At 44.8% G+C, this 26,460-nt stretch overlaps 1 protein-coding gene across 5 annotated transcripts in view; it reads right to left on the reverse strand.

Moving 5' to 3' along the window:
* Sgip1 (SH3-domain GRB2-like (endophilin) interacting protein 1) overlaps nucleotides 1–26,460 on the reverse strand; it is a 197,766-nt gene that overhangs the window by 46,882 nt on the left and 124,424 nt on the right. For 2 of the 5 annotated variants that reach the window (XM_013514517.1, XM_013514516.1), the window contains exons 9-19: nucleotides 24,594–24,605; nucleotides 21,975–21,999; nucleotides 21,033–21,084; nucleotides 19,600–19,685; nucleotides 16,163–16,255; nucleotides 14,625–14,699; nucleotides 11,940–12,440; nucleotides 8,392–8,522; nucleotides 7,345–7,471; nucleotides 3,341–3,406; nucleotides 2,364–2,423 (exon numbers count right to left, since the gene is read on the reverse strand). In XM_013514517.1, coding sequence (XP_013369971.1) covers nucleotides 2,364–2,423; nucleotides 3,341–3,406; nucleotides 7,345–7,471; nucleotides 8,392–8,522; nucleotides 11,940–12,440; nucleotides 14,625–14,699; nucleotides 16,163–16,255; nucleotides 19,600–19,685; nucleotides 21,033–21,084; nucleotides 21,975–21,999; nucleotides 24,594–24,605 — 1,228 coding nt within the window. The remainder of the gene's footprint in view (nucleotides 1–2,363; nucleotides 2,424–3,340; nucleotides 3,407–7,344; nucleotides 7,472–8,391; nucleotides 8,523–11,939; nucleotides 12,441–14,624; nucleotides 14,700–16,162; nucleotides 16,256–19,599; nucleotides 19,686–21,032; nucleotides 21,085–21,974; nucleotides 22,000–24,593; nucleotides 24,606–26,460) is intronic. The other 3 variants (XM_013514518.1, XM_013514520.1, XM_013514519.1) reach the window with 3 other exon arrangements.

Genomic DNA, 26,460 nt, shown 5'->3' on the forward strand with positions numbered 1-26,460 from the left:
TTAATAAACAAGTATTTGATTTTAGCTAACTATCTTGCCTTATACTTTCCATTTTAAAGATACTAAAACATAGACTCAGACACTAACTGATTAAGACCCTATAGTTCTTGAGTGGTACCCTGCACATTCATAATGACTACAAACATTGCTTACATGATTTAATACTAACTCCCAAGGGTCCTTTTAACCTCTGACTGGTTGTATAACTTGGGGACAGTTACCTCGTTCTCAGAGCCTCTGCTCATTCCTAAGATGTAAATGATAGTAGCATACCCTTGCATGGCTGTGTGACCGACATGAGCTTGTGGGCGTGCATGATTAGCTCAGATTGTGGACCGAGCTAAAGGCTCCCCCGTGATTACACCCAAATTACTGGCAAAGATGGCGGTATCTGGGTGTGCAAACCCAAGTAATACGGTATGCTTACTAGAGACGGGTGTTGGCGGGGAGGAACTTGACACACAGGAGCTGGGGTGTTCAGGAGGAAGCTGCATGGGAGGTGAGAGGCTGAAGATCTAAGGTCATGATGGTGTGAGACACAAGGACACCCAGAAACCTCTGGTGACAAGCAGTTGTTCATTTTTTCACCACCACATGTGAGAGAGATTTGCAGTTACAGAAGCTAACCCAGGGGTGGGACGGCACATTTGTGGAAACATCTTAATATTCACACCTCTAGGAATTTGTACAAATGTCTAACCCAGGAGTGGGATGGCACATTTGTGGAAACATCTTGATGTTCACACCTCTAGGAATTTGTACAAATGTCTGGCAGACCCATTTGTCATGGAAATATCTTTCCTTCTCACTTCAGAAGGACAGCTGATAGGTTCAACAGGACATGCCCTTGGATGAATTTAAAATGCCGGCACCATTCCTAACCCAGCACGCTTTCTTTTCCCAGCTTAAAATGAATAGATTACAATGTCAGTGAAGCTGTTTATAAAAGGCCTATGTTCAGCAAAGCTTCAGGATCCCTGTCGGTAGAACCACAGTCTAATGCTTTCCTGTCCCAACCTGCTCAGCCTTAGCTTCTTCTTCTGGAATGTGCTGGTCAAAAAAAGTACCTGAACACTTTCTAATTCCACCTCATTCAAACAAGGTTTAGGAGGTCATATGTTCTGGACCTTGCATTTTGGTTATTATAAAATTAATGAGTTAAGGCGACAAAGGCTGTGATATCACAAGGAAAATAGGCATCTCACCAAAAAGGCTGCCCAGTACCTGTCCACTGCAGAAGCCGGAAATGACATTGGAGTATCTGAAAGTTTGAAATCAGACCATCTTTCCTACAGCTACCGAGCTACTCTGAGCTAAGGGCTCCTGTACCTAGGGCTGTCTTACAAACAAACTTCACTATTGGGAGAAAAAAGCCATGATCATTTACATATATACGGTACGAGCCATTCTCGTTCTTTAAAATGCATTAAATTGGACACCTGAGTTAGGAAAATTCCACTTGATGCTATTAAACATAAAGACAAGTTCAATATTGAGATTCAGTTCTAGAATAGAACATTTCTTGGCCAACTTTTGACCTCAGGATTAAATTTAAGTATTTAAAATCTAGCAACTAGGTGGCCCAGGGATACAGCTCAGCGGCACAGCACCTGCCTGGCAAGTGTGAGGTTGTGAGTTCAATTCCTGATACAAAAAAAAAAAAATCTAGCAAGTAGACTTATATGATAAGTCCTTGTGTGGGAGGTGGCCCATTAATTAAGTTAAATGACTTAATCCCCCTCACAATTATCAAATGTCAGACCGCTTAAGATGATTTAAAACAAATATAAAACAGAAGAATGTTAGTCTTTAATTCAGGATATAACAAATTACCAAACACTGAGTTTAAAAACTTGACACCATATTGTCTATTTTCCATATTCTCCTAAAATGGCAAGTCTAACAAGAGTTGTCTGTTTTACTGTGGTCATTTCAGGTGCAAATCAAGCCTACTAACCCCAGCCCCCACTTTTCTAATCTCCTAGGCATACCTTGTTATAAGAATATATACACATATCTACCATTTACTATAATGGATATTCTATCTGGTTGACAGAGTTAAGTTCATTGGTCAAAAAGGTGTGTTTTGTTTGGTTTTGATTGATCATAATTAATTAAGCAACTAATATTAACTGCAAATTCATTTTGGTTTATTCAATATGAAAAATTGAAGATCACAGACAAACCAAATTTATGTAATGTTTTCTTTAGCCGTTAAAATTTTCTAAGTAGCCATAGCATTTTTTTTTCAATATAGAAAGAGAGATCAGAAGTTTTGAAGAGAACCGGGATTTTAAAATGCCACGGGGGAAGGAGGATGCGAGCAGTATAAATTAGAATCTGGTATGCTATGCACTACTTACCTTCAAAAGTCAAATAAAACTTTCCTCTGTCAAACCAAACGAGGGAAGGCTGTTCATTCTCTGTATGGCCAGGAGTTGAAGCGGGATGGGAAAGGTTAGGGAGAGGGAGAGAGAAGGACAAAACATGAGTTACAGAGCAGGTCACTGATCTCACTCTGGGGAAGGGTGGAGGCACTGCATGCCCTTAGCGTGCAGGGACACAGGGAAGGCTGGCGGTCTAGGTGTATTTAGTTGGGGAAACACAAAGCAAAGGCAAAGCGTGGAAGCCTAGGGGATGGGTGCCGTGGTGCGTAGCTGGACACTGGGTGCTGCGTGCCTGGAGCGGGAATCTTCCTGGCCATGCAGGGGCGCCAGCATCTTTTAACTGCACTGATTTGGGCAAACTGTCATTCAGCAGTTGCTGTAACCATTTCATCTTCAGTGTCATCCCCTTCTAGGTTTCCGGAAAGATAAACTCAGAGTTATGGGCTGTCTGAAACGTTAGCTGAGCTTTTCAATGACACCAGCGCCGCATTTCAGCTTAAAGTTCATGGAAGATCAGGTAGGTCTTCCATCCCCTGCACTAGAACCAGCTTAGGCGTGTGGCCCCAACACACCCTTTACTTTGGTACCAAAGAGAAAGTGTGGGCTAGTGGTACTCAGCGCTGTTCTCAACTAACAAGCAGTCACCGGACATGTGATCCTGAGCAGTTAACTCATTTCTTCCCTTGGAAATTCACGAAGCAATGGCATCTCACCTGTTTCGAACCTTTTCACTGAGAAACTGTCATGCAACCTGCTGCTTTTGAATACGTCCACTTAAAACCGCGTCAGCGGCATGAGGCCCACGCTGGACGGGAAATGGACAGGGTGCACCCGAGAGGCACTGGACGCTCATGAGGTGAGGAGCATATCTATGAAGTTTCCAGCATTCAGATGGGTAATGGCTTGGATTTTTAAAATCTAAATATCTAGAGATCACTCGGCTAGCACCATACCTGCAGGCGTGTCACAGCGCCTTTCAAACGAGGGCAGTTTGTCATAAAAAACATCATCTTCTGACACTACGAACCAAAGAAACATAAACGCATGGAAAACAAAAACACAAATAACAAATTCCAAATGAAATCAAGCAGTGCATTTTACTGAGAGGACAACAGGAGTGACTTTCATGGAGAAAGGAAACAAGACACTGGGACTATGACTAGGATATAGAAAGCGATGTGCCTCTTGGATAGTGATTCTGTGAGAATGAGCTAAAATGTTAAAAGGCCAGGTTTTAGCATCTGTGAATTTGGCATAGTCAGGATCAGGGGAAAAGTCCCTCAAGGGGCCAAACATGTGCCCATCCACAGGGACCTCCTGATGGGGTCCTGACAGCTCAATAGAATCACCCAGTGTGCACACCCCCGGGAAAAAGAAGCTGGCTTTCAACCTGGTACGGTACGAACCCCATGTCTTTGCAGGAACTACCCCAGTTTGACCTCGCCAGTATCCAGATTCTGTTTGCCCTGCACTGCCTTTGATGGTGATGGGCTGTGAATTGTAGACAGTACTCTCATAGCCCCATCTCTGGCTATGGTATCCGGTGGCATCTAAATGTCTTTGAGAGGTGGTCATAATAGTATGAATGGCTCTGGTCCTCAACAGTGTCACATCGTTACAGTTTCTCTTCTCACCAGCTATGAAATGCAGGTGATGGAGGTTATTATTCTATGCGATTAAAGAGAAAGTAATGCTACAACTCTTAAAAGTATGATTACAACCCTAATAGAAAATTGAATAAAATCTGTACAAAGACCCATCTACAATGTCGAGAAGTTAAGAACATAAAAGAGATAGAAAAATATCCTGTGATTTATTGGGAAATATTCTATTTGCTTGGTTGCCTAGGCTTTGGGAATAAGTCAGGGAAGCTACCTTTTGTCATTTCTTAAGGTTTTAGAATATCATCTGTTAGTTAGCTATTATCACACTGAGCTTCGTTAGTGGTTAGAATAAGTTAATGCAAACCCTATAATATCTATGGGAAGATCTATGGGACAGGCCCTTCCTACAAAATATCATTTTGTGCAGCATAATTGATGCTGATGCAGTTTTTTTTTTAAAGAAAGCTTTAGAGTTGCTGTCTGTCTTGGGGGAAATAGTTTGTGCTCTAGATGTTATAGTTCTGTTACTGAATACAAATCACTCTTGCTCAGAGTTCTAGACGAAGGGAAACATCAAAATCCCTCTGACACTTGCTTTGGTTGCCACAGAAGATTGCTCTTCGTTCATTACAGATTTCTAGGATGTTAAAAATATAAAGTACAATGTATAATTACTAATTAAAGGATATAATTCACAGTGAAATTCACAGAGAAGAAAAATTCTTTCCTGTGGTCTTTTTGCACTGGGGTCCTTAGGAAGGCTTTGCAAGAACTTAAAAAAATCACTCACACTTATAAGAAAGAAGTAATACATTTTTTTACAATTAGAGATAACTCTCCATTATTTCTAGTATTCACTCTCTGTCTAGGAATTCATTTCTTATAATAGAATTCAACATTGTCCCTATTCTCATAATATTGATGTTTTTCCAAATTGTACAGTGTGGGTCTTGTGAGCTTTATCTAGTACAAGAGTTTACTGTATTTTACTGATTCTGATGTGTATTTTTCATTTTCTCTGTTGTTTAAAATAAGGGTGGGTTTTAGAATTAATATTAAAAAAATTGCATCTTATCTTGGTGGGCAGCTTTTTCTCTTAATTGTGTTTAAGAGAAGGGTACATTTTTAAATTGAGGTTGTCTTAAATTCAATAAACTGCAATATATGGACAGTTCTGTTTTCTCATGTGGTATCAGATTTACTGCTTTATATTATAGCTGTTATGAAAAATTTCATATCCCCAGCCTTTTAGGGACATTTCCTTATATGTGTAGAAAGCTTAGATTTGCTGTTAAAAATTTAGTTCTCAAAAATTACTTTTTCAATTCCCAGTACCAGAAAAAAACCAAAAAAAAAAAAAAAATCACTTTAACGTTGGCTTATATATTCCCATATCCTTGTCCCAAGTATGGCTCAACTGCCGTAGTAGGAAATGTCAACCATGTCCCGCAGCTGTGGGAGGGAAATGTTGAGACCTCAGGTCCGGGAATCTGCTGTGGGAAGTGTCGGCCTCCCTGGGGCCCTCTGATTGCAGCGAGCTGACCTTCCAGGTCCCCCAGGATGAGGCTTGGGTGCCGAGAAGCTTAAGCACAGCCTCCCCAGGAACCGGGAAAGAGCATGAGAGGAGAAGCTGCTGTTTGTCCCTGAGATGGGTTTACTTTGGAGAGAAGGGGTGGTCGGGTGACCCACAGGAGGAGGAAATGAGGAACAGGAGAGGGGGGGTTGAAGGAGGCAGATGAAAGCAGACGAAAGCCGCAGAAGCAAGCAGGCGAGGTCAGGGTGCGCCTCAGCAGTGAAGCGGTGTGCCTGTCCTCTTATGTGGTTTTTGGAACCCCGCTGTGGTTCGTCTTGTGAGAACACATTCTAGACATGTTGAGAGTCAGAGTTACTGGCCGGCATTTGTGACTTCTGCGGCAGGGAGGACAGAAACACACGGTCCGGAGCCGGAGCTCCTTCATACTCCGCGTGTGCTGTGTTCTCTGGGAATCACAGTGGCTGAGAGGAGGTGCTAGGCGGTTCACCTGGGGACTCTGGGGGTCTGCTTCCCCAGGGCTCTTCCCTCTGGCTTTCCTCGGTGACCAAAAAAGGCAAATCACACGGGATGGGAGGGGAGCCCGACAAACCCCCTTGAGAAAGCAAAACTGTGGGGGGAGGGGATGTCCAGATCAAGGAGAGTAAGAGAGAGTTAAGAGAAATAAAGTTGAGATGTAAAAAAAACAAACAAAAAATCAGAAAGAAATGAGCTAACAGGCATGGCCGGACTGGAAATCCTAACTTGCCCCAGTTGATGACGAAGATAAGAAACACACACGGTGTAAGCCACTCCATAGGACCTTACACAAAGTTGGCTCACCGGCTATATTGCCCCGAAATTTAAAGGGTCCCTTGGGATGGTCACACTGAGAGTACATGATGGAGATGACATTGCCGAGGGCCCTTTAAGAGGCAGACACACCTCTGCCGGTTTCTCTGGGGGAACAGGTGGTTCTCATCCAGAATGCCAGGCTTGGATAGAGCTACTCCCCCCGGCCTGGGGCAGCAGCGCAGGATGGGGAGCTGGCTGGTAACCTGAGGAAGTGGGGAGGGGTCTGGATGACACAGGAAGACAGGAGAAAGGAAGGTCACCAGGGAACATGGAGTGAGAAAGCCCTGGGTTCCAGACACCATGCAATAAAAGGGGCCAGGCAGCAGGGCCTGATGGGAGGTGGGGGCAAAACCAGGCATGTGCACCTGGGACCCGTCCAGCGGAGTGGACACCCTCAACCCTTCCCTTCCATCACAGGAAAGAGGCTCAGAGGCATTTCCCTCGAATGCCAGCAATGACTTACTATTTTTTTTTTTTTCTGGGAAAATTGACCACATATCACTGAAAAAGCACTAGGGAAAAAATGTCAAAAAATTTGTGGAAGTCTCACAATGCCAGTGTTTACCCCATTTGTCAACTTCAGGACAATCCCAGAATAATGGAGAAATCATTTCACATCCAGAAAGCAAAGTGCCCAGAAAACAAACCAATTTCATGATTTCTGATGTGGTGCACAGTTGGAATTAAACATTTCCCCTCAGAGGAATAATGAAACACAGGACCTTCCCTGATGGTTTCGCCTGTACTTTTGTGACCAGCTCTGCGGGGAGCGGCGTAAGAAACGGCCTGCAGACCCCAGGAGCTCACATTCTTGCTTTTTGTGCATTTGGGAAGCACTTTGCCTCCTTCGCTGAGAACAGTCAGGTGACAGGAGCAGAACACATAGCAGAACAGTTTCAACCAGAAACACAGGGCTTGGGGATTTCGAGTCTCAAGAAACAGCCGATCAACACCACAAACAGATGAAAAGAGAGGAGAGATTGTTTACCAACTGTGGGAGTGGTGGCTGCGCTCAGGGAATTGGTTGACGATATTGAAGAGGTGCTTTCAGCCCGGGCTAAGGGTGCTATCGGAGGAGGGCTGGAAGAGTGTATGGGTGGGCTAAAGGGTCTGGACTGCAGAGAGAAGAGACGAAAAGTTAGACACACAGCTTGTCGCACTTGCTTCCTGTTGTTAAGGTCTCCTGGCCCTGGGTAGGACAACATGGGCTCTCAGAGCCTCCCGAGGACTGCCTGCACACCCTACGTTGGAAGGTGTGTGGTGGGCTGTGTGTATGCGGGGGTGTGGGCCAGAGCTGGAGGAGCTCCTCTCCACAGCCTGTGACACTGAATGCCTGCCCTAGGCTCAGAGCAGCTGGGGTCTGCTGTGTGTTCCCACAAACCCCCAGGGACCAAGAAAGCAGTGCAGTACAGAGCTCATTCACCTCTGAAGACATTTCGCACAAAGTCCTGGGCTCGGCTAGCCGAGCCATGATCCAAGCATCATGGATGTGGTTGCTTGTGACTGCTGCACACAGATGCCATTGAAATTTACCTCTGTCACAAGTCTCTTAACTGCTCCAACAGAATGTCCCCACCCCTCGCCCTTAAGAGAGTGCGAGGAACTCCAGCAATCAACACATTGGGCCACTGCTCTCCTCTTAACGGTCACCCAGAGGGCCAACCACCAACAATTAGTCTGCATTGGTGTCAAAGACCAGGATCAAACTAGGGGCAAAAACCGACTCTTGTTTGGAGTTTGACAGAATCAGACGAATCTTGGGAAAGGAAATGTCTCTCTTTGTAGGGTTTAGCACAGTGAACTCCACCCTCTTCCTTTGCAGGCTGAGGACCTAAGGGTCCTCTTCCTGTCACCTGACACCATGGCTTGAAAGCTGCTGGAGACCCTTCCCAAGCCACCTGGGAGGCCAGCTTGTGGGTGCTCTAACGCTCGGCCCTGAAGGGGAGCAGGAGGTGAAGTCCTGTGCTAGGGTATTCTGGGGTCCTGCGTGATTGGAGCCATCTGTCTCGATGGGGATGGGCGGAGGGGCACGTACCACATCTCCCACTCCAGGTTTCCCTGGAGGCAGCTTTGGTCTCGACGGAGGGCGGGGAGGAGGTGGCGGTGGAGCGCCGCTGCCACTGCAAGGGACCGAGGGAGTGGCTGGCCGAGCAGGCGACGACGCACCTGGAAGACAGGCTGGCATTAGAACTGGCTGGGGAGCCGGGCCCGAAAGCACTGACGTCACTGTACCAAGCCAATCGTGGACAGTTATTATTGTTACTATTATTTTGCAATTATCACACTAAAAACCGCAGCACATGTGGGTTTTTTTCCTTTTGGAATAAAGAAAAAAACGTACTCATCTGATCTATGGTTGATGGCAGAAGCTGAAGCTCGTTACCTTTAGTTGTCATGGGACACCCACTGAAAGGTAAATCCTTCGCTACCAAGCTACATTCTTATGACGCTTGGGTGGTTAGCAGGTGGTGTTTGTTTTGATCACCTACACACCACGCTTGTGACAAAGTTTTTGATTTTTCTTTATACTGAGGCTTTATTTATGCCCAAGGTGAAAACTGAAGAGAATTTTGAGACCTTAAATGAAGGAAAACAATTCATCCATGTTAGATTTTTCTTTTTTAAAGATGGATCAGAGAATTATGCTTCTGACCATGTGTGAAAATACTAATGCTAGCTTCATCAATGTACCCAAACACTCACTGTAAAAAAAAAAAAAAAGACAAATGATAAGAAAGTGAATTACATGTTGGTTGAGCATTTTATGGCACCAAATTTGGAGGATTTATTTCGGGAAGGAGGAGCTTGGATGTCTGTCCATGCAGGGTTTACCCGTGATGACTTTCATGGGGAATTTTGGAAGAGACTTTCAGATTTACTTTTCTGGCTGCCCATGACAAGCACATGAACACAGATGTCACACAGAGGCTGGCATGCACACCATCAGCACACCAGCGGGGTCTCTGCATTCGGAGGGGTGCCTGTCCTCGGTATGTGTCTGGGGTGCGTGGGAAGCCTCTCGGCCATGACCTCAGGGTGGTCAGATCAATATTCAAGCAGTTGCCGTTCAGAGATTTCATCACTTTGGGTAGAACGCACAGGTTTCCAATTAGCCGAAGAACATTATAGGAAATCCTATCCAGGCAACTCTCCCCTCCACTTCTCCCCAGCCTGCAGGCTGTCTGACACCACAGCACAAAACTCTGCTCTCTGGAGTCCAACAACAGCATCTCGGAAGCTAGATTTTTTAATTTTCAAAGAACTTTGAAGTTCAGTAGCCAAGGCTACCATCTCAGAATCACTCTCATCTTTGGAGTCCCTGGGCATGAGTCCCTTGTTTCTTTTTTTAAAAAATGTGAACTCTTGAGTGTATGTCTCTGTACTGTTGTGTTGAGTAAAATCCTGTGGATATAAAATCTCCTAGCGATCACGGCCCCTCCTCTACCTTCCCCTGCCTCCACCATGGCCACCTACTGCATTGCTTCCTTACTGCGCTTTTACTTTTTACTCTATGCCAGGCACTTTGTCTGTTGCCCTAACTATGGGGCTTGGAGAAAAGTACCCCACTGGAGCAAGGTAGCGCTATATCTCAACAGAAACGGGAGCTCAGAGATATTAACTCGCCCAAGATCACAAAGCTCAAATGTCATCCTCAACTCCAAAGCTCTTAAATCTCCCCTGGCTTCAGAGAGACAGTGAAGTCCCATGACATTCTGCAAATAATCTCTTCTTATTTTTGCATAGTGAGCCTATACCCATCTCTTTCCAAGTAAATGGACTTAGTCTGTGGCTAAAGTTCTCTTTAGAAAAATAAAATGCAAAACGGGAACTGTTTTGATAGACTCCACTGTGAAATATTCTTTGGGGTATTATGTTGGTAAATTTTCAGAGGACAGAAGAGCAGTATGGAGATGGGAAATACACCTTTAAACTATGGGTAGCCAACCTTTTGGCTTGAGCAATTGAGTCCTTAGAAATACCGTAAAAAATCAAAGCATAATGTTAAGAGTTTAAAATCTTTGGGGCATCTCCATTAGTAGCTGTCCAGGGCCATACATGGCATGTGCATAGGCTGCAGGTCGGACACTTGGACTCCAGGCAGCGAGGTTCCAGACTCTTCTTACTGATGCGGGAGGGTGCTGCATTCGGCTTTGGGAAACCGTGCTGGAGGAACAGCCCCAAACACATAAGACATTTCTCATCCAAGAAATAGTCTTCTGAAGCAACCTCAGAGAAAGTCAGCTGCTTTTAGTGTCCCTTCATGCTGCAGAAGAGAAGCTTAAATCTCCCTTTCGGTAACACTGGGAAGTTACTGGGGGGCTGCCCTCACGGAGTGGGGTACGGGACCACATTGGACAGGCTGTGATAGGCTGCCTTCTGATCCACCCACCTCTTGTCTGCATTTGTCTGAGCCTCAGTTTCTTTCTTTTTTTTTTTTTTAAATAAGGTATCATTCTATCTTGTAAGGTAGCTGTGACAATCCAAATTACAAATGCTTATGGAAGCATTTGCTAAAATATTAAATGCTACCCAAACAGAAGGCAATAGACACTGATGATGGTGGTGAAGACTATGTCTTTTGATACAGATCCAACCAAAAAATTGTTAATTGAAAGGTTAACTGTTTTCCTTTTCCTCTATGGATACCCCCATTTAATTCACTTTTTTCTTTACTGAACTGAAGTAATAGTTTTTTTGTGCAGTTTGAAGGACACCGCAGGAAGATGTCAGGACCACAGGGCATTTCGGGTCCAACCCTGTTCAGCAGAACCCCGAGGCCTGGCAAAGTACTTCCCTGCAGCATGGCTTCCCCCACTTCTGTGAGCAGAACAGACCCAGTTTGACCCAGTTAGGCCCAGTTTGACCCAGTTAGGCCCGCTTTGAAAAGGAGAGGAAGTGTTAGTTTCAGAAGGCTGCATGATATAAAAAGCAGGTCATAAGAGCCATTATTTATTTTTTAAACCATAGGCCATGTCTTATTTCTTGGAATCTTAAGTTTACATTTGCTAGTTTGTGTATAGTTCATCAGTAAAAGGTTAAGCAGTGAATAAACTTGGACTTCATTTATTTATGACCTTCATTGGGCCAGTTCACTCTTCCAGTTAAAAAATAAAATCCTCTAATACCAGCAAAGTACAGCTTTTTCCAGCTCCGTTACTAAGAATCAACAGTCTTTACCTTCTCCCCACACTGACCTATAAAACCTAAGGCCCTTTCGAGATTCCTGACATTTGACCTCAGACCACTGGCTGTGAAATCTGTCTTTCCAGAATGTTCTTGAAGGTCAAGCAATGACGTCACCACTTTCTTTTAAAACGGATGCCTTCAAATTGCGGAGTGGCAGAAGGGGGACTCCAGGGGCTGGGGGTGCAAAGCAGGAAGGACACATCCACAGACTTGGACCATGACTGCACCGGGAGCGTGGGATGGGCAAGGACATGCCAGGGCCCACGGGATACCCAGACAAGGAAGGAACGGCAGGAGCCCTGAAGCTGAGAGCCAGGCGGGAGAAGAGCGTCGCTTACACGGCAGCAGCCATGGCCCTTCCCTGGCACACGAGCACACTCAACCCAGAAGACGTACCACTGGTGGTCCCGGTACCACTCCCCGAGCCAGGTCCAGGGGATGAGACCACAGTCCTGTAGGTGGGTGGTGGTGGGGGAGGTGGGGTTGCTCTCTGCCCCAACCCAAAATCCTTAGGAGACGAGATTGTTTCTAAGTAATCATCTTTAACGAAGGTCTGCTCAGCCACTTTCTTCTGGACTTCTTCTAAATTGAGTGGAGATGGTACATTGCGAGGAGGACCAGCGGGCCCTGGGGGACCCGGCAGCCCTGGGGGTCCAGGAGAGCCTGGAGCTGGGGAGTCGGCTGGATTGTCTGATGTAGCCACTGGGGATGCCACCTTTTCCCTTGGAGTCAGCTCTGGAGTAACATGTTCCGGGGACGTGTCAGAAAATTGCACCCACTTTTCTTCCGTGTTAACAGCAACAGACTTGGGGGACAGCACTGGGCCAAAAATGCTGTCCAAGTCACTGATGGACGGCAGGCTTTCAGGTTGGGCCTCTGTGGCTGACTGGTCATTTCCTGTGGTTAAAGTAGTTGATTTTAAACTTGTAATTGGTTTTGCTCATCTTAGTTGCATGGGGGAAAGGGAGAGCTGAGCCAAGCCTGGTAAATATATTTCCTGGGGGTGGGTGGGCTGGGTGGGCATATTTCACGATGGAAAAGTACCGGATTACAAGCTGAATAGGACGGGTGTGTCCCACACCCATAAAGTTAGCATCACGTTTTCATGCTGTCATTTACTCTTTTGCAAGGTGACCACAGCTGGCCAGTTCTATCATCACTTAAAGTGCTGCGCGTGATACTTCTCTCCAGCCTGCCCACCAGTGCGCGAGGGTAAGGGTGACCACTTTGAGTGGGCAGCTGTGAAGCTCACAGGGAAGCACAGACTCATCCCCAAAGGGAGTGTGCATCTGGATCATGGGCCTAATTCAATACATATAGCAAGATATACAGAAAACAGAGTGCTGAAAACCACCCTCAAGTTTCGTAAAGATTGCCTACGCTAGAAAGTTAAACAGAAACATTAGGAGACACTAATAATATCTGTTAGTTTAAATAAAAGGACATCACTTTTAGCTGTAGATCCTCTTAATGTAAATAGACCAGAAACACAATAAAAAGATTAAAGACAAATCCTCATACGCGTATTTACAGACACACCCCAGGTACACACACACAGACTACTGTGCTTATTAGGACTACTACACGTACACCTGTATAGTAGAGAAGAAAATCACAAACACATCTCTATAATTTCTTTTCTCATCAGTTCTAACCTGGTAGCATCACAGGCATGACTATGACACCTTTCTCTCTGAAGCCATGATACAGAAAAACCTGTTCTGTCTTAAACATTAGCAGCAGCTATTCTTTTAAATTTGTATCACTACTACAAGGGCAAAAACACTATCTTTTGCAGCTTTCAAGAAATATCTGATAACAACTGCAATTTGAAAAACTGTAATTATTTTTTTAACTGACATTATTCAAATTAGAAATTGTTACTACATAACTAAAGGCATGACCAGAAGCCACTTTGCCTTTAGAGAACTCTCGGGCCGTGAGAACTGGCTTGATACCCCCATATTTCTAGTCTGAAGGAAATTAACTTTCAAGGCTGAAGGTACAGAGAAATGAGGTAGCGTTTTCCATGACCCCACCTTATTTATAATTGTGTTGCCGGTAGGGTCATTTATCACTAATGTAATTTATGGGAACACAGACAGCACCGATGGCTTGGGCTTGAAAGCATCTTAACTTATGAGACTCTGCGTGATTCTCTGTTGGGATTGAGTCAATACAAATTTCATAAACGATTGTGTCTCCCTTTCTTTTTTGTTGATGAATACCCTACTCTACTTATCAAACTCACCAGACTGCATACATAGCAAAGGATGGAGCTGCGGTAGAATTCCAAAAGTGACAGAGAACCTCATTCTAGGGTCCAGGTACAAGGAATAGCCATTGCTACTTCCGATCTGCAGGTGCAGTGAGACTTGGTGGGTTATGAATTGTAGGAATACATAGCATTGATTGCAATAGATGGTAAAAATGTGCTTTATAAGTCATCTGTCTAAAATGCAGTGGCAATTCCTAATCTCTGCACATCTCTTCATAAGAGACAGTAAATACTTGAATGGCTACACTGGGGAGAAATCTCCAGCAACAATCTGCTGCTCAGCCTGGAAACCTTGAGATGACTTTACAGGCTGGACAGTATTAGTTCTAGCAAAAGTTTTACTGGTTCTTGGAAATATACCAGTTGTGCTTTGAGACTAATTTTAAAATCATTAAAATGTGGTTCAAGCCAGGATGTAGCTCAGTGGCACAAGCACCTGCTTGGCAAGTGCAAGGTCCTGAATTCGATTCCTGATACCAAAAAAAAGGTGATTCAAGTAAGTGAGTGGCCCGTTAAGCAATGACTTTTCCTATTAAGAATTTTTGTTTTATTTTTACACGTAGATGTGGGCCTTGTCTACAACATTACACTGAGGAAAAATTAATGAGGAGTTACTGTTCTTATTTTTGGTGAAGCGTGGAGTGGTTTTCAAGTAAGGCTGCGCAGTAAACTGTATTAGAAGCCAGACTAACTGTCACACATTGTAGTGGACTGACAACTGCCAGTACATGGAGGGCAGTTGAGGTCCTGGGCCACTGCTTTGTTTGCCAGTCATGTGGGAACAGAAAAGACCTAAAGTTTACCTGGTCCAACCGTTAAGGGGGAGCCTGTTCGAGGTGGGGTGGCTGGGACATTTTTTGGAGGCAGTGGTGGAGGCGCTGTAGAGAGAGGAGACAAGTGTTAGCGACCTAATTGCACAACACACCGTAGGCGGGCAGGATGGTTTACGTTGCCATTCACACGCCTGAGACTGGAAACAGGATGACCACTAATGGTTTACAGTTTTTAAAGTTCGAAGCCAAAATATTAAAGCAGGACCCATTCAGATTCTCCCACTTTACTAAAACAAGAGTTTGTCAAACAATGTTAGATAACAACAGTAATCTCCAACATTTTTTATCCATTCAGATATTATTTTTAAACTTCATACCACAAGTAAGTCTCATCTCTTGCACCAGGAATTGGGGGCATTGGGTTGATAATAGTCTCCGGGAGCTTATGGCTGACAAGGGGTATCATACTAATGCACAGCTAAATTCTAGGGGAATGGTTACAGGTCAGTGGGGGCTCAGGGAGATTTTTTTTTTAACCCAGTGTTGATATTATTGCCCAAATTGAGCCTGGAAAGACTTCTTAAAGATACAGTTCTTAAATTTTAGTGTATTTTTGAAAGTCAGAAGCAAAGTGACTTGGGTCAAAAACAAATGACCAGATTCTCTTTGTAAAAATTGTAGCCAGACAAAATGTTGGGAGAGAAATTATAGTATTATGGCCCCTACCAAGGGATTTGCCCTTGTGAACTGGGCCTTCACTTTGTGGATGAAGTTAGAAATTATTGTTTTAATAGCAACATTTTTTTCTTCTTCCTTTCAATGTATGTTTTCTTGTCATTGGCCATGTTTGGTAGATTCAAAGAGTGAACCTGTTGATGTACGTACAAGCCATCCGAGCTTGATGTATTTAGATGTGCCCCCAAAGCCTCCTGTGCTGATAGGTGGGGCTTTCTGGAGGTGGGTGGATCTTGGGTGTGCGATGCTTGGATGATGTGATAACTAAATGGGTTTAGCATAGTTCTGGGTGTGGATAATGGAAAGCCCACGGGAACAGGCTGGCGTGAGTGGGTGTGGCTTACATACCTGTCCCTGCTCTCCTGGATCAGCTTTTCTCCACCACATAGTCTTGTTCTCCTGTTCTGAACAGCTACTACTTCCTTGCCTTTTCTGTCCTGAGCAGCCTAGGTTGTCCCTCAGGTCTAGCACCTCCGTGTAGGGTGATAGCCCAGGGCTTGGACCAGAACAAATTCTTGGGCTCATTTCCTTCTCCTTCTTACACATGCACAGGGAATGAAGGGATTAATGAAGGGAGAAAATGGATGAGCAAGTGAGAGGACAGAAGACTCCCTGATTCAAGCTTCCTCAGTTTCATTCGCTTTATCACCGCTTAGACAGTCTGCCACAGCTCTTTCACGCTGAAACCTTGTTAGCATAACAGCATTTCTTCTTCACATTGTACAGCTTAAATGTTGCTTCTATAGATGTTCTGGAGTGGCCTAATTTCATCATGCAGACAGACAACACAATGAGTCTCTTATTTTTCCAGACAGAGCAGACATATAACTTACTTCCAGTGGGAAAAGGCCTTGTTAGCTTTGGTGACTCCAGGCTCGGATTAATTGGTTGGCCCGAACCCCATATCTCAGGCTGATCTAACAGAACTGGAAATATAAAAAGAGAATTTCCCAAGGTAAGTTAAAAAAAGAACCACCTCCCTACCCCGACTTTAGAACTTAAACTTTCAATTTAGCTGAGCTTCACACAATAATCTTCCCCCGTGCGTCGTACTGGAGGAATAATTTAGGAATGCTCTTCTTTCTTTTCAAGCAGAGCCTACAGCGTGGGGTGTTAAGGTGTGAAGGGGGTGTATCTGTAGGCACATATAGCTATAGACAAGCTTTCAAAATAGAACCTGCATCTTCTGCCTGGTTGGACACTTAAGGATATTCTAAATATCAGTACCCACACTGGCTCTGTTTTTGGTGCCCATTTGAAAATTCAAGCATTAATCTCATGGAAATTTGCTTTGGTATAAGGTGGTTTATTTAAAGTGAGCTATGAATATGCTTCAAAACTGAAAATATCTAGGTTCTAAGCAGTGGTTCCTATCTTTAAAGGAGTTCCAGGGTCCTTACATAAACCTTGCACAATGTCATAAAAAGTCACACTATTCTCGAAATGCTTGGTGACTATCTTCAGAGGACCAGAAAAGTAAACAAGTACTTAGGCACCTGAAGTAAGTCAGGATAATTAGGTATTGGGACTGAGGATATAGAACTTAATATTTTTTTCTTTCTTTGCTCTTGTTTTGATTTTTAAAAATTGCTATGGTAACCATGGACCTGGCCCACTCTCCTCAGTAAGGGTTGCCATAGTGCGTTACATTGAAGAGCGTGGCTGGGGAGTCAGTTGGAGCTGGCTTTGAAATCGGCCCCTAGACTTACTGTGGACCTTGGGCAAGCCACAGAACCTCTCCGAGTTCCCTTCCTTCGGTGGAAAGTGGAAAGAGTACGAGCATCCCCAGGAGTTACTGATACGATTGAAACGGGCGATGGACATAAACCCAAAGTCCGTAAAATGTACGCAAAACACTTGTCACAGAGCTCTGATTATCCGTTATATTTTGATCCTCACAACACCACCATATGGCTGATTTTAGTGCCACTTTGGGGAGAGGAAACCAAGGGTTTTCAGTGATTAAATAACTTGTCTGTAGAAAAGTAGAGAAACCCAGATCTGAACCAGGCATATTTGATCCCAAATTACAGGATTTTGCCCTGAAGCCTTTTAAATTAGCAATAGGACATTCAGCCAAAAGCAGTGCACAGTGAGAAGGGGACTTGTAGCCATCAGAAGAGTGGGTGCGGGAGGTGCAGGGGTGGGGATTTTACAGAACTGCGGGGGCAGAACAACTCAAGGAGCCATCAAGCCAGACTCCAGCCGGACCCTCACCGCCCGCAGCGCACAGGCAGTGTTGGTGCACAGGCTGTGAAGGTCCTGCGAGAGGGCACTCTTGTCTTGAATGCAAAGTGGGACACTGCCTTGATGTTTAAGATGTGTTTCGGCTTTTTATATCCAGCTTCCGTACAATTATGGAACTTCTTAAATAGGCAGATTCTGGGTTCATATACCAAATCCCACTCTGGTCCCCTTACAGTTACGTCCCTAGAAGAAGAGCTGATCACAGCTGGGTTGAGAAGACAAAGGACAGCCTTTCCACGAGGCCACCTGCACACCGGGATTCCGAGTTACAGACCCTGAAGCACAGGAGGGAGTTCAGGGACGCTCTTCATACGTGTTCCTGACTCAACCACTGGGAATATTCGGGGTGGCTGACCCCCTCTCCATTTCCCTACAATGAAAGAGTTCCTAGCTGGCCACCTCACATCAAATTCTCTCCAGTGGGCTTTGGCGAGAAGTGACATGTGCCTCTACGACTTTCCTAGTGAGTCCATTGGCCTCTCCCAAGCCCCTTCTCCTCACCTGCAGGGCATGAGAGCCGGAGCAGTCCTCTTGAACTCAGAGATGAACTAGGTCTTCCCCACCAGCCCTAGACTGTTTTCTTCTAGACTGTGAACCTGAGGAGAATTTCTCCCTTGTTTAATTTACTATCCTTTGAGGTCTCTCCGTTAATCCTGGCTTAGTCTACTCCTCAGGTTTCCAAGTCTCGTTTCCCTCAACTTTGAAGGGCACTCCACCAATGAGTCCAGGCAGATGCTGTTTTAGCACACGGACAGCTTGGTGTTTCTAAGTCAAACAACTTCCATGAATATGTTCTGTGTTATCCAACTTGTCTGCCAGGGGCACACGATTTGCACATAGACACATTCTGGGAAGAGATTCGATCTCTTTCCCAGAGGGTTTGTTTTATATCAGCAAGGTATACACAGTACTTCTCACCATCAGGATAACATGGTTAAGTTTTAAGTATCAGATGTTTAACTCTAGAATAAATACTGAACAGGTAAACACAGCAATAATGCCAGAAATGAAGGTCTGTCTTTTACTAAGTTGTAAAATGAGAATCATCCAGAGTCTGGAGGCGGCAAACGGTAACCACAGTGAGTGATCCCAACACCACCTGAGCTCAGAGTCAGCGTGGTCAGAGTCTAGATCAGAGGGCAGTGACAGCCACGAGTGTGAGGAGGTCTCCGCCACCCACGCCTGGGCTCGCACCGCCCTTGCTGGGGGCTGCGTCACAGGACGTTTACTCCCAGGCAAGGGCTGCAGCGGATTTGCGCTCATCTTTACTGACCTGGTGAGGTGTGAACTTGTCAGCGATTAGTTATTTCTGGAAGTAAAATTTCCAATGCCCAAATAATGGAAGTTCACAAATTACACAGGAGTGTAGTTCTCCACAGCACATCTCTGAGGAGTGCTCACAAGACACAGCGAATGCTTAAATAAAAAATGCATTCTGATAAAAATTGCCATTGGGGGCTCCTTGAGTTACACTCCCTCTCTTCAAACACACTTATCCAGTCATTCTTGCCACTTTCTGGAGTTCTTTTTCCTGAGTGTATTTATAAGGTATGATCAAAAATAGACTGACTGCTGCTGCTGAGGGCCATCTAACAGAAAAGCAGGTTCACAGAAACATAATGTCAGGTTCTCATCCATATTATTCACAGGATCCGGCACTGTGTGACCTCCAGCTCCTCCCCAAAGTCAGAACGAGCAGGAGAGGGAAACGTTTTGAATGGATTCAGGACATGGAGGCAGCCTGGACAGCACAGCTAAAGACCCTCAGGAGAGAGGACGCCAGAGCTGCTGCAGGACATGGCCGGGATGGTGGGACGTGTGTCTGAAGTGAGGGGGAGGATTTTGAGGGGGATTCATGGCAATGTGTCTTTTAAAATTTTGAACATCTTTTTTCAATAACACATTGTGTACTGAAATCCATTCTTCCCATGAAAAGCCAATGATACATTAAAAACACGCCTCAGAACACGTATGTTTACTCTAGATAAGTTACACTTTAATGGAAAGTAAAGCATTTTCCTACCTTCTGTCTTCTGCTCATCGAAAGCTGACTCTAGTGGAGGGCCAAAGAGGGGCGCGAGGGCTGCAGTGTCATCGGGAGGCTTTTTGCTAAATCACACACAGGAAGCCAAAATGAGAGGGGGCTCAACAATTCATGCTCAAAGCACACAAACTTTCAAATATTGGTCTTGGTAAAACAAGAGTGTGCACGCCTCCCTGTGCTTGTGCACAGCTAGGAAGTATTACGTGAAGATGTCAAATCTATTAGGGGACAGGAGAATTTTTGGGAGGGAAAGACCCCTAGTTCTCAGTGCAGGCCCAAGGTGCCAGAGCAGCAGAAGTAAGATGAAGGAGAAAAACTCTTTCAAAGCATCCTGATCCTTTATGTCTAGAAGAGATAATACTAGAGACACAGGTTTATTGTAGAGCACCTGACTGTCCTCAGATCTGAAGCCATTTATGTGTGTCTACCCCACATCTCTGTGTTGTGCCGTTCACGGTTACTAGAAGTGGATATTCAGTGACAAGCTGCCAGGAAGTTTGTGTGTGAATAAGAGGCTAAGCTGCCCAGCTCCTAATATCATCGTCTCCCTCCCACTCAACGGGCCACTTACAGGGTCCCAATGTGCCAGCACAGTGTCTCAGAGAGACAAAAACACAGATATCAAGGGGAATAGGAGGGCGGTAAGCAGACGCTCACCCTTTCTCCTGCTTACTAAGCTACACTGGTTGTCAAGAAAAGGGAGAAGGATATGGGTGCACACATGTGAGCCCAGCACTCTGGGAAACAGGCAGGGGATGGCAAGTTTAAGCCCAACCAGGGCAACTTAGTGAGATCCTGTCTCACAATTTAAAAAAACAGTTAAGAAAAGGACTAGGAAGGTAGCTCGGTGCACAAGCCCTGGGTTCAGTCCCCAGTGCCCTCCCACACACCCACACAGAAAGGAGGAGGAGGAGAAGGAAGAAGAATGTTGTACAGATTTCTACATTTCTTTTCCAAATGTGACTCCCCTCATTCAACCTAAGGAGTTCTTTTTGTGTCAGTGAGGGGCAAAGGTGGAGGAAGAGGAAGAGGAGGAAAAGCAGGGGGAGAAGCTTTGAAAAGATTCTGATTTTAAAGGGAAGTGGTAGTCTTTTCGGAAACCCATGCACATGGGTACAACACTTCACTCAAAGAATACAATAAGACAATGCTTTGTTAAAACGCAAAACCCACAGAGAAGGTCCTTTTGACGTGTGGCCGGTGGACTGCACCAAGAAATTGTACCCAGTGAAACGAGCCTCTCTTCTTGGGCTGCATTTATGAGAAAGAACCAGACTGGACCATGCAGTGTGAACTTACAGAGGAAGCCTTCCCACAATAGGGGCCGAGAGTTTAGCTCAGAGGATACCTGCTTAATTCTTAGAAGCTCGGGGCGCCTTGCATAAAACATCACGAATGTGTTTTGTGCTCACCTTAGGAGTTCTGGAGTCGGTGTGGAGCGCCGGGGTCTCGCCACTTCTTCACCTTATGCACAGGACAAAAGACCGGTTTAGGCCCACTTTTACCCCTCCTTTTCTGTGTCTTATGAACTATGTTTGGAAATACTTAGCGATTTAAGTCCCATCAATAAACAACTCAATCGGAAAACTTTATGAAACCAACCCTCCCCCCAGCAATGCAATAGCCATATGTCTGGCACCTGTAGTGGCACTTTCTCTGGCATTGATAAAACCTCGTTAACCAAGGAGCTACCATAAGCAAAGCCATTGAGTGGAAGATTTGTATACTGCAGAGTTGAGGAACAGCATACCGTTCTCTCTTACCACAAGGGAATGCTAAGCCAGGCCATCTGCACATAGTACACGAATCCAGTATTCTCTGCCCATTCTTTTCTTGAAACTCCAAGAAAATGTTACATTTTTAGCTATGAATCACGAATTTAGAATTTCCTAGAATGTGTTGTATGCAGCAGAGGAAATCATGCCCTATATATTATAACCTATCGCGTATACCTCAGTTGACTAAAATGTTTCCCATCAAATTATACTAGAATATGCAGGTTGCCTCGACCTTTGATTCTTTGCCGCCCTCCTCTGCTCCCCTCTAGATTACATTCATTTCTAAACTGAAATGATAGAGCAAGAGTTGACTGATATGGGAAGATAATAGCAATGCTTCTCTGAAAACATAATCTTTTTGTGAATTTAAACACTAATCATTTGGAACCCTCAAGTGACCCTTAATCATAAAATAAGGATTCTTTACTGTAAAAGGTTTTTTTTTTTTTTTTTAAGAGTAAGCCTTAGCAATCAAACCCAAGGCTGAATAATTCAAACGTATATATCCGCCAAGATTCAGGGAACTATTTCTTCTTTTACATTGTACTCTATTTCTGGTAGCTAAGATATACTTACTGGATAAGTTCCTTTTAATTGCACCCTAGAATTAGAAATAGACACTATAAGGCTTAAGACCACATATAGGTTATGTACAATATGTATTATTTCTGTTATTGCAATTAAACTAAACTCAAAGAAATGGAGGTGGGGATGAATGAAACTGTTCTCAGGGTGGCATTCATATTGGAACTTCCAGACACACACGTACACAAACCAGTGTTCATTTCACTCAGAAGTTACAGCAAGGAAGGGAGGGTAAGTGCTAAGGCTTCTGAATGAGGCAACCCCTTACCTGGGTGTGTTTGGGACTTTGAGGCAAATACTGAACAGTCCATTAAAAACAAAAACCCTTTTGAATTCCAGAAGAGAAGGAAGTAAATCCGAATTTCCCATATGGTTGACATTTGAAAATCCTAGAATGTACTTAGGAGTACTGTCTGCTCTTAATTAGATGGAGCCCCCAAATCACTAGTGGAAACATTCACAGGTTACTAGCATGGCTTAAGGGAGAAGTGGCCAGTGTCAAAGGAATGGGAACCCTGGGGGAATGTGTCTCTAGACAGACTGTCTTTTCCGGGAGCCAGGGAATTCTACACCACCCACACACCCTCCCCTCTGGGACCTGCCACCAATTTAAGAATGGGAAGTGATTTGTTTAGCTCAAGGCATTATGATATTGGGATAGGACTAGCCCAGGCAGGAATATATAATATGAGCAGATCGCAGCTAGATTTACAATGCCTCAGCATAAACGTATTCAGATCATAAAAGAATTGATTCAGTACAATGTTTGGGCTCAAAAGCAGAAGCTGTGAAAGGTTCTTAGCAGAGGGTGCTAGCAGAAAAGTGGGCCACCAGGCGGACTGCATCTAGGTGGGGCTTGAACCCACTTAGAAAGAGGCGCAGTCTCCCGCTGAAATTATCACATGTTTCCTGGTGGATGACTCTGTCTTTCCAGCTGTATTTTAGCTTGTTTTTCCTAATAATGCAATGTTTCCCCCTACTATGTGTCCCAGACAGAAAAATACTGCACAATGACAAAAAACCCTTTAAATGATTACAGCCACTTAAATCTGCTACAGTCATTGGGGGTGTTTGAGCACATTTGTTTTTGGATTCATAAAGCTGTGGACTGAAGTTTAGAGAACAAATTGCTTAAATGAAGCTACAGTGTTTTCCTGAGTTGAGGACCCTGACATCGTGAGAATTACATTAATAAGGTCCTGCTTTAGTATCAAGTTGAGAACCACAAGATTAATGGGCTGGCATCACGGGGACAGGGCACACCCGGTGCTGTGGGAACTGGGATCCAAGTGTTGGGGGTTGCGGGGTCAGAGCTGAGACTTCTTCACCTCTCTATTCGATCCCTTTTATTTAAAGTACGATACAAAGGCAAACAGCTTCTTTCATGTTCACCAGTTCCCAGGTACGGCAATTCCCTCCACAGATATTTATTACTGAAAGGCACCGAAGAAGAATCCCCTGTAACATGTTTATCAAGTACTCCTCTGGGAGGAATAATCACAAGTTAAGTGCCAGCCACACACGGAAGAACTAGACGAGAAAACACGGTTGTCTAAAAATTAGAAAGAAGAAGTATCGTCGGGTGAGAAAGGAGCAGACATTTGAGTGATCAGAAGCAAGTCAGCACCGGACAGACAGTCTCACTGTCGGCTGAACCTCGCCTGCGGATCTTGGATGGCCCTGGTGCGGGGCCAGGAAAATCCAGAGCCAGGTGAAGGTGGTGCTGAGCACACTCAAGGAGGATGCCCGGTGAGTTAAAGCTCCTCACTGAGCAGGCTTCCCTCCTTTAGGGTCCCCAGCTATGCAGCTTAAACAGAACCACCAACTTTCCTCCCGGGCTGGGTATTTGCCTCAAACAGCAATTGATTACTTGTATTGACAAGGGTCTGGGGATACTTTAGAGAGGCTTGTTTCAGTTTCATCTCCTCTCTCAAGAGAGTGTGTGTGTGTGTGTGTGTGTGTGTGTGTGTTGGGGGTCACATCAAGCAAAGCAAAGGCTCTTCTTTTTCTTCCTTTAAGCAACTGAGATTTCACTTTGGCTCTGTATCTTCCCTGCCAGAGCCATCCTCAGTGATGAAATTTACATTCATCAGTTTAGGGTTCGCACTTGAAAGCACCCCCCATGCTCTAGATGGAAATTATAAGCATGTATCATTGTACTGACCAACATAAACTAGGGCCCAAGGACATAGTTTGAATTCAGGCTTAACACAACGTGTTTTATAAACCAATTCCTTATTAATTTCTTTTTTTTTTTTTACAGTTTTATTGTTATTTGCTTTGCTATCAACTTATATGGTGCTTTCTGGCCAACCTGCAGTCCTTAGACACACACACACACACACACACACACTTGTGTACACACATGCACACACATCTATTTTTCATGTTTAGCACTGAGTTAAAATTCCCATCTATTAATTTAGACCATTACAGACAAGTCCTCTGATAGTTATGTCACTTCAGAGAGCCCAAGGCTTGGAAGGTGGCATCCTAATCCCACCTCACTCACACCAGGTTATCATAAAAGCACCGGACTTGGCCTGGCTGCCCTGCCTCTGCAGTGATTTTCTCTATATATGTTTAAGAGAAAACATTGAGAGTTCTTACCGGGCTGCGCCTCTGTGACCAGCAAAAAAGGAAGAGAGAACAGACACCTAGTCAGAGAATGACGCGTCAGTCAATAGGCGTGGTAACAGATTTCAAAACAGCAACCAAACCCGCGCTGCCGATAATCAGGCCAGGGGAGATGGGCGGACATGGGTCTAGGGCATTGCGAAGGCAGAGTGGGCTTTCAGGACCTTTGCAAAAGACCAGGGTCTAAGCCAGCTTTGCCCATGTGGACGTCCAAGCTTTAGTACGTGCACACATAAGCATGGCAGAAACACACAAAATCTTTACTGATGTTTTTCATGTTTTGCTGTCAGTTTCTCTCCAAGTTGTTTCCAGTGTCAGGACTTGGAGGACAAATGGTGCAGGGATAACCTTCTCCCCAGGGAGCAGAGTGTAGTGGTCTCCCAGATGGGACTCATTCGGCACCTCCAGAGCCTGAAGTGAGGCTTGGAGACAGAGGGTGGGCAGTAGACCGCCTCCTGTCTGCTTTCTCTTGAGTGTTCTTAGAATGTGTGCTTCTCAGACTGTTTTTGGTGTCCGTCCCTGACCTGCTGAAGCGGGCAGCTTCTCCCAGTGGGTAGATGAGGGAGATGGGGGTGGGGAAGCCCCAGACAAACACAGGTGGAGACGATGTGACCTGCCCAGTCTGACGTGGAACACTGGTGCGCTAATGGCGTCTGCTGGCACCAGGCGGCACAAGGCCTGTCTTTCTTTCCAGCCTCTTCAAGGCGGCTGTCCATGCGCCCCAACAAGCTCTGATTGCCCCCCTGTGGAGGCTCTTTCTACCTAATAGGAGGCGCAGGGAAGAGAGGCCTACAGAGTCTCCCTTTGGGGATGTGGGTGAATCTGGAATTCACCGCGGGTCCCCTCCCACAGCTGAGGCCAGGAGCAGGCACCCATGAGCGGGAAGCTGCCCAGGTGATGAGAGGGACCATGCGCCAGGACAGAGCAAACAGGCGGGGCGCCTGGCACACCAGGAGGCCTCCACAGATGCCTAGGCCTTTTGACGTGGAGAGGGAAGTCAGGTTCTGAGACTCAGGTTAGTCTGTCACCAAAGACAGAATTCAGACCTCTGATCTCCTGTCCTCCCTGCTTGGGATGCCCCCACTCAGGAATGGCTTTGGAAGACTTATGAGGCAGAGATCACTGTGGCAAACACCCAGCAATGATGACTTCTCAGACTAAATTTGTAAATGACTAGGACTTTAGACTTACTTACTTCAGTCAACTTTACTTGTGACAGTTTAGACTTAAGTATGGTCTTATCTTTCAGACACCGGTCTGTATTGATCCCCCTTTTCTTATAAACCTGTGTGCTTAGTTGCAACTGACAGAAAATCAGACAAGAAATGGGACACATAAACAATATTTGTCAGCTTAAATTCCCTTGGCTTAACCCATACTGTGGGTTTTTTTTAAATTGAGATGGGGTCTTGCTATATAGTTCAGCCTGGCCTAGAACACACAGCAATCCTCCTGCCTCAGCCTCTTGAGTGCTGGGATTACATGCCACCAGGCCCAGCCATACTAACTTTTGAGGAAATCTGAAACGATCTTATGTATAATGATTTACACTTTTATTCTTTAGCAATCATACTAAAGGGTTTTAGAGAAAATATGAGAATTTCATGACAAGCTTTCCAAATATAGCAAACAGGAGACTAAGATAAAAAGTTCCCCAATATAAAATTATGAAAAATAATGCAAAATAAAATGATAGTTGCAACCATTTTGAAGTGGAATCTTAAATATAGGAAAATTCAACAATTTAAGATGATACAAAATGCATTTCAAGGTAATTTCTAATGTATTAATCCATTTGAATTAAGTTATATCTTAATTTCCAATGGGTTAAAAACCTATG

This window comes from Chinchilla lanigera, unplaced genomic scaffold (assembly GCF_000276665.1).
Source record: "Chinchilla lanigera isolate Chin_1 unplaced genomic scaffold, ChiLan1.0 scaffold00022, whole genome shotgun sequence".
Classification (NCBI taxonomy): domain Eukaryota; kingdom Metazoa; phylum Chordata; class Mammalia; order Rodentia; family Chinchillidae; genus Chinchilla; species Chinchilla lanigera.